The following is a 7,442-nucleotide window of genomic DNA, read 5'->3' as shown; positions in this document are numbered from 1 at the left end:
AGATACAATTATTTGAAAATCTGGAATCTGAGGGTGCTAAAAAATCTAAATATTGAGAAAATCACATTAAATCTGTCGAAATGAAGTTCTTAGCAATGCATATTACTGATCAAAAATTAAGTTTTGATATATTTACGGTAGGAAATTTACAAAATATCTTCATGGAACATGATCTTTACTTAATATCCTAATGATTTTTGGCATAAAAGAAAAATCTATAATTTTGACCAATACAATGTATTGTTGGCTATTGCTACAAATATACCCCAGCGACTTAAGACTGCTTTTGTGCTCCAGGGACACAAATAAAGATTTACCTTGAGCTCAGAGATGATTTATGCTTCAATAAAAGACAAAAGAGATAGAGATGACCATCCACTCCCATGAAGCATTTTGAACAGCATAATCTAATTGTTTTTCTTAGATTATCAAACTACTTGCATATTTGTACACTAGTGTTTTATTTTTCAGGATTCACAGATGAATAGAAAGTTCAAAAGAACAGCATTTATTTGAAATAGAAATCTTTTGTCACATTATAAATGTCTTTACTGTCACATAATGCATCCTTGATAAAGTGTTAATTTTTTTTCTTCTTAATTTTACTGCAAGCTTTAGAAGGTATTACATCTATCTATCTATCAATCTATTTATCGATAGATATAGATAGACAGATAGACAGAGAGATAGATAGACAGACAGACAGACAGACAGAGAGATAGATAGATAGATAGATAGACAGAGAGATAGATAGACAGACAGACAGAGAGATAGATAGATAGATAGATAGACAGAGAGATAGATAGACAGACAGACAGAGAGATAGATAGATAGATAGATAGACAGAGAGATAGATAGACAGACAGACAGAGAGATAGATAGATAGATAGATAGACAGAGAGATAGATAGACAGACAGACAGAGAGATAGATAGATAGATAGATAGACAGAGAGATAGATAGACAGACAGACAGAGAGATAGATAGATAGATAGATAGACAGAGAGATAGATAGACAGACAGACAGAGAGATAGATAGATAGATAGATAGACAGAGAGATAGATAGACAGACAGACAGAGAGATAGATAGATAGATAGATAGACAGAGAGATAGATAGACAGACAGACAGAGAGATAGATAGATAGATAGATAGACAGAGAGATAGATAGACAGACAGACAGAGAGATAGATAGATAGATAGATAGACAGAGAGATAGATAGACAGACAGACAGAGAGATAGATAGATAGATAGATAGACAGAGAGATAGATAGACAGACAGACAGAGAGATAGATAGATAGATAGATAGACAGAGAGATAGATAGACAGACAGACAGAGAGATAGATAGATAGATAGATAGACAGAGAGATAGATAGACAGACAGACAGAGAGATAGATAGATAGATAGATAGACAGAGAGATAGATAGACAGACAGACAGAGAGATAGATAGATAGATAGATAGACAGAGAGATAGATAGACAGACAGACAGAGAGATAGATAGATAGATAGATAGACAGAGAGATAGATAGACAGACAGACAGAGAGATAGATAGATAGATAGATAGACAGAGAGATAGATAGACAGACAGACAGAGAGATAGATAGATAGATAGATAGACAGAGAGATAGATAGACAGACAGACAGAGAGATAGATAGATAGATAGATAGACAGAGAGATAGATAGACAGACAGACAGAGAGATAGATAGATAGATAGATAGACAGAGAGATAGATAGACAGACAGACAGAGAGATAGATAGATAGATAGATAGACAGAGAGATAGATAGACAGACAGACAGAGAGATAGATAGATAGATAGATAGACAGAGAGATAGATAGACAGACAGACAGAGAGATAGATAGATAGATAGATAGACAGAGAGATAGATAGACAGACAGACAGAGAGATAGATAGATAGATAGATAGACAGAGAGATAGATAGACAGACAGACAGAGAGATAGATAGATAGATAGATAGACAGAGAGATAGATAGACAGACAGACAGAGAGATAGATAGATAGATAGATAGACAGAGAGATAGATAGACAGACAGACAGAGAGATAGATAGATAGATAGATAGACAGAGAGATAGATAGACAGACAGACAGAGAGATAGATAGATAGATAGATAGACAGAGAGATAGATAGACAGACAGACAGAGAGATAGATAGATAGATAGATAGACAGAGAGATAGATAGACAGACAGACAGAGAGATAGATAGATAGATAGATAGACAGAGAGATAGATAGACAGACAGACAGAGAGATAGATAGATAGATAGATAGACAGAGAGATAGATAGACAGACAGACAGAGAGATAGATAGATAGATAGATAGACAGAGAGATAGATAGACAGACAGACAGAGAGATAGATAGATAGATAGATAGACAGAGAGATAGATAGACAGACAGACAGAGAGATAGATAGATAGATAGATAGACAGAGAGATAGATAGACAGACAGACAGAGAGATAGATAGATAGATAGATAGACAGAGAGATAGATAGACAGACAGACAGAGAGATAGATAGATAGATAGATAGACAGAGAGATAGATAGACAGACAGACAGAGAGATAGATAGATAGATAGATAGACAGAGAGATAGATAGACAGACAGACAGAGAGATAGATAGATAGATAGATAGACAGAGAGATAGATAGACAGACAGACAGAGAGATAGATAGATAGATAGATAGACAGAGAGATAGATAGACAGACAGACAGAGAGATAGATAGATAGATAGATAGACAGAGAGATAGATAGACAGACAGACAGAGAGATAGATAGATAGATAGATAGACAGAGAGATAGATAGACAGACAGACAGAGAGATAGATAGATAGATAGATAGACAGAGAGATAGATAGACAGACAGACAGAGAGATAGATAGATAGATAGATAGACAGAGAGATAGATAGACAGACAGACAGAGAGATAGATAGATAGATAGATAGACAGAGAGATAGATAGACAGACAGACAGAGAGATAGATAGATAGATAGATAGACAGAGAGATAGATAGACAGACAGACAGAGAGATAGATAGATAGATAGATAGACAGAGAGATAGATAGACAGACAGACAGAGAGATAGATAGATAGATAGATAGACAGAGAGATAGATAGACAGACAGACAGAGAGATAGATAGATAGATAGATAGACAGAGAGATAGATAGACAGACAGACAGAGAGATAGATAGATAGATAGATAGACAGAGAGATAGATAGACAGACAGACAGAGAGATAGATAGATAGATAGATAGACAGAGAGATAGATAGACAGACAGACAGAGAGATAGATAGATAGATAGATAGACAGAGAGATAGATAGACAGACAGACAGAGAGATAGATAGATAGATAGATAGACAGAGAGATAGATAGACAGACAGACAGAGAGATAGATAGATAGATAGATAGACAGAGAGATAGATAGACAGACAGACAGAGAGATAGACAGACAGACAGATAGATAGATAGATAGATAGATAGATACTTAATGACGGCTGTTTAATGATGTATTATTGTAAGAACCTGCTGTGTTTTCCTCGTTCAGAATAATTCTACTCTGGTCCGTCCGTCCGCCTTCAAACCCGTCGTGCCCAAGAGTTTTCACTCCATGCAGAACCTGGTGGGTCAGTCCAGCGGGGGTCGATCTGCTGGCTCCGACGCCCCGCAGTCCCTCTGTGAGCAGGACAGTCCGGATCGGGACCCTTCGGCCGGAAACGACGGGCAGGGCGGCATGTCCGACTCCGGGAGGAACTCTCTGACCAGCCTGCCCACCTACACGGGGCCCGGCGTGAGCTACGGTCCCGCTCAAGCGCTGGGGCCCCTCAGTGCCTCCACCAGCCACATCAACAGACTGAGCAGCACAGCGGCGCCGCTGGAGAAACCAGACAAACCCAGCTACCAGAACGGCCTGAGCGTGTCTGACAGCGGACAGTCCTCCTCTGGGAAGAGCTGCTTGTCCTATCAGAGACTCGCCACCATCCAGCCATCGCCCTCCACCGACGACATCATCCAGGACCTGGAGGACCGACTCTGGGAGAAAGAGCAGGAGGTGAGGAGTGCATTCATATCCTTCTGTCTTCTGAGTTATTTTAGCAAGTCAAAGTCTTTTAGTGTAGCTGTACAAGCGTCCAGCTTCAGCTCGAGCGTCACGTGTCCAATCTTGACTGATTTTTAATCAACTGCAGTCATATCTCCAGATGAACACTTACTGGACTGAAGCAGCTGGGCTTTACTTGATTCTCCATCAATCATGTTTTAGAGTCTCAAATCTGATCCTCAGGATCTTTTGAGGAGCGTTTGTTTCCAGAAGCTTTACTTTCACTGTTCCTCAGCGGAGGAATGATCTTCACAAGCCTCCAGAACATCTCACATCTTCTGAGGAGCCTTTATTTCTTCAGCTCTCAATCACTGCATTATATGTTTGGAGCATTTACATCTCATCTCACTGAGACAGATTACTGGAGATATAGAGCGACCACTGATATTTATAGCATTTTATGTCAGTGTCTGCTGTACTGTTATACAGATCTCACTGATTTACAGCACAAGCATCAGAATTTCATCAGAGAAATATCAGCATCTGATGCAAATTCATATTTTTGCTCATGTTGGGCCTTTGAATAAAACTGGGCCGTTTTTTCCTCCTTATTCTCACTGTATCAGATTATATGAGCCATAAAAGCCTGATGCATCAAATATGATACTCAAAGAAATGGTCACAAGTTACAGCAATAAATTCCCTTCACATAATTATTAGATATTTTAGCACAGTTTGAATCAGACATACTGATTCAACTTAAATTCCCCATTTCAGCATAATGCAACTTGATTTTGTCTTTCTGAATATTATCTTTTTGTTTTGAGCTCATGAAAATTCTAGACTATTACAATTTTGGGAACACTTTACAATAAGGTCTTATTAATATATTTTTTACAGTATTAACCTTTGTTAATGTTAGTTAATAAAAATGTTAGTTTTTTATTAGTGTTAGTTTCCACAATGCACAAACTAATGTTAACAGATACAACTTTAGATCTTAAAAATGCATTAGTAAATGTTGAGATTAATAAATGTAGAAGTAGTTCATTGTTAGTTAAATTGTTAGTCATTGTCGTGTTAAATAATGTAGTAATTTTAACAAATGGAACCTTATTGCAAAGTGTTACCATGAATTTCTTCCTTGATCTCCACTAATTTCTTCTACACAAGACATTTAGGTTTTCAAGACCATTTCACTGGTGCCAAACCAACAAATTTTTTTACTGAATTTGATTAGAAATAATTTTACAATTTCCAAAAAATAATAATAATAATATATATATATATATATATGTGTGTGTGTGTGTGTGTAAAAAATATTAATATGAAAAAAATTTTAATTTATTATTTAAAAATCAATAAGTGAATTTGATTAAAAATTATTTAAAATTCAGAAAAGTATATAAAAAACAATAAGTGAATTTGATTAGAAATAATTTTAAAAATTCTAAAAATATATATGTAAAAATATTAATATCAAAAAGTTTTTTATTTTTTTATTTTTAAAAATCAATACGTGAATTTGATTTAAAAATAATTTCAAATTCAGAAGTATTTAAAAAACAATAAGTGAATTTGATTAGAAATAATTAAAATAATTCTAAAAAAAATATATGTAAAAAATATTCATATCAAAAAGTTATGTTTTATTTATTATTTAAAAATCAATAAGTGAATTTGATTTTAAAATAATTAAAAATTCAGAAAAGTATTTAAAAAACAATAAGTGAATTTGATTAGAAATAATTTTATAATTTAAAAAAAATATATTAATATTAAAAAGTAATTTTTATTTATTATTTAAAAATCAATAAGTAAATGATTAAAAAATAACTTAAAATTCAGAAAAGTATTTACAAAATAATAAGTGAATTTGATTAGAAATAATTTTAAAATTTCTAAAAATATATGTAAAAAATATTAATATCAAAAAGTTATTTTGTATTTATTATTCAAAAATCAGTGAATTTGATTTAAAAAATCATTTAAAATTCAGAAAAGTATTTAAAAACAATAAGTGAATTTGATTAGAAATAATTTAAAAATTTCTAAAAAATATATTTAAAAAATATTAATATCAAAAAGTCATTTTTTATTTATTATTTAAAAATCAATAAGTGAATTTGATTTAAAAAATAATTTAAAATTCAGAAAAGTATTTATTTAAAAAAACATTAATAAAGTTAATTACATTTTTGTTTACTTATTGAATTTTTAACAAATTAATACATTTTATTATAATACTGTATAGTGTATGATAAAATGCAACATTCACTTTTGGCCCATGGCCCTCAATGAAGTTAGATTTTTGGCCCTCTGTAATAAAACGTTTGGGCCCCTCTGGTTTAAACTGATATTTCATTAAAAAATGAACAATCTGTGATCATTCTCTGAGCTTCATGTCGTTCCAAACACATATTATTTTCTTTCCTCAGTGAAACATAAAAGGAAACACAAGGAATGTAATTTGGAGGCCGTCAAAAAGAAACACCATAAAAGTCTCATAATGAGATTTAAGAGCTTTGATGGACAGAAAGATTTTCCTTAGATAACAACACAAAGCAATGGCAAGCTGAAGTTGTAGAATACTGTACCTGGAGTAACCGGCTCCAGGACGAGATCAGCACTCTGCTCGCACAGAGAGAGGAGCTGGAGCACAAGTGTCTGGATTACCGCAAGGAGCAGGCGGATATACTGCCTCGCCTGGAGGAGACCAAGTGGGAGGTGAGAGGTATTTCCAAAAGGTGGTTTTTCGCAGTGATTACCAACATGGAGTCTCTGAGTCGCCTGCCAAGCACGTTCTATAAATAGCCTAAATTAGCGTCGGGCCATAAATGATATCATATTGAGATTATGATTAAATTCATGTTAATAATGATGATAAGAAGCCCAAGATTCATCCTGTGAAAACTATTTTGAAATGGGACATTGCGTTACCATGGAAATGCTACTTTAAAATCTGTTGGCGGTCTCCTCCCCCTTAGTGGGCGGAGTCAAGTGTCATATTACAAAATGCATTACGGTATTTTACAATCAAAACTTTTTATAATCTTGACAAAAAACATATAATTGGAAAGGTCTGAGTCTCAGGATTCCATATTTCGAGATATTGAGATAGAAGTAATATTGACAGAGAAATCTAGACATTTGTGACAGAAAAATGCATACAAAAATTCTACAGAGTTTGGATGGCACCCGGTGGCTTTTTGTGGTATAACACCCTAAATAAAATCTCACAGGAACCTCGACCTGTTTTCAGCATCTGTCAAATTTGGAACATAACTTATTTAGACATAAGGCTTTAATTTTATACCAATTTTAGAGTAAAACCTGATATGTAAAATATTTATTATATATAAAATAAAATTA

At 34.0% G+C, this 7,442-nt stretch overlaps 1 protein-coding gene across 1 annotated transcript in view; it reads left to right on the top strand.

Moving 5' to 3' along the window:
* Nucleotides 1-7,442, top strand: part of LOC107726861 (leucine zipper putative tumor suppressor 3-like) — a 13,035-nt gene that overhangs the window by 1,400 nt on the left and 4,193 nt on the right. The window contains exons 2-3 of the mRNA XM_016536562.1: nt 3,579-4,082; nt 6,687-6,797. Of these exons, the coding sequence (XP_016392048.1) occupies nt 3,579-4,082; nt 6,687-6,797 (615 nt within the window). The remainder of the gene's footprint in view (nt 1-3,578; nt 4,083-6,686; nt 6,798-7,442) is intronic.

The sequence above is a fragment of the Sinocyclocheilus rhinocerous genome, unplaced genomic scaffold (genome assembly GCF_001515625.1).
Source record: "Sinocyclocheilus rhinocerous isolate Xijiao unplaced genomic scaffold, SAMN03320098_v1.1 scaffold1808, whole genome shotgun sequence".
Classification (NCBI taxonomy): Eukaryota; Metazoa; Chordata; class Actinopteri; order Cypriniformes; family Cyprinidae; genus Sinocyclocheilus; species Sinocyclocheilus rhinocerous.
Note: the sequence above shows the minus strand (reverse complement) of the source record. Positions and strands in the feature narration are given on the sequence as shown.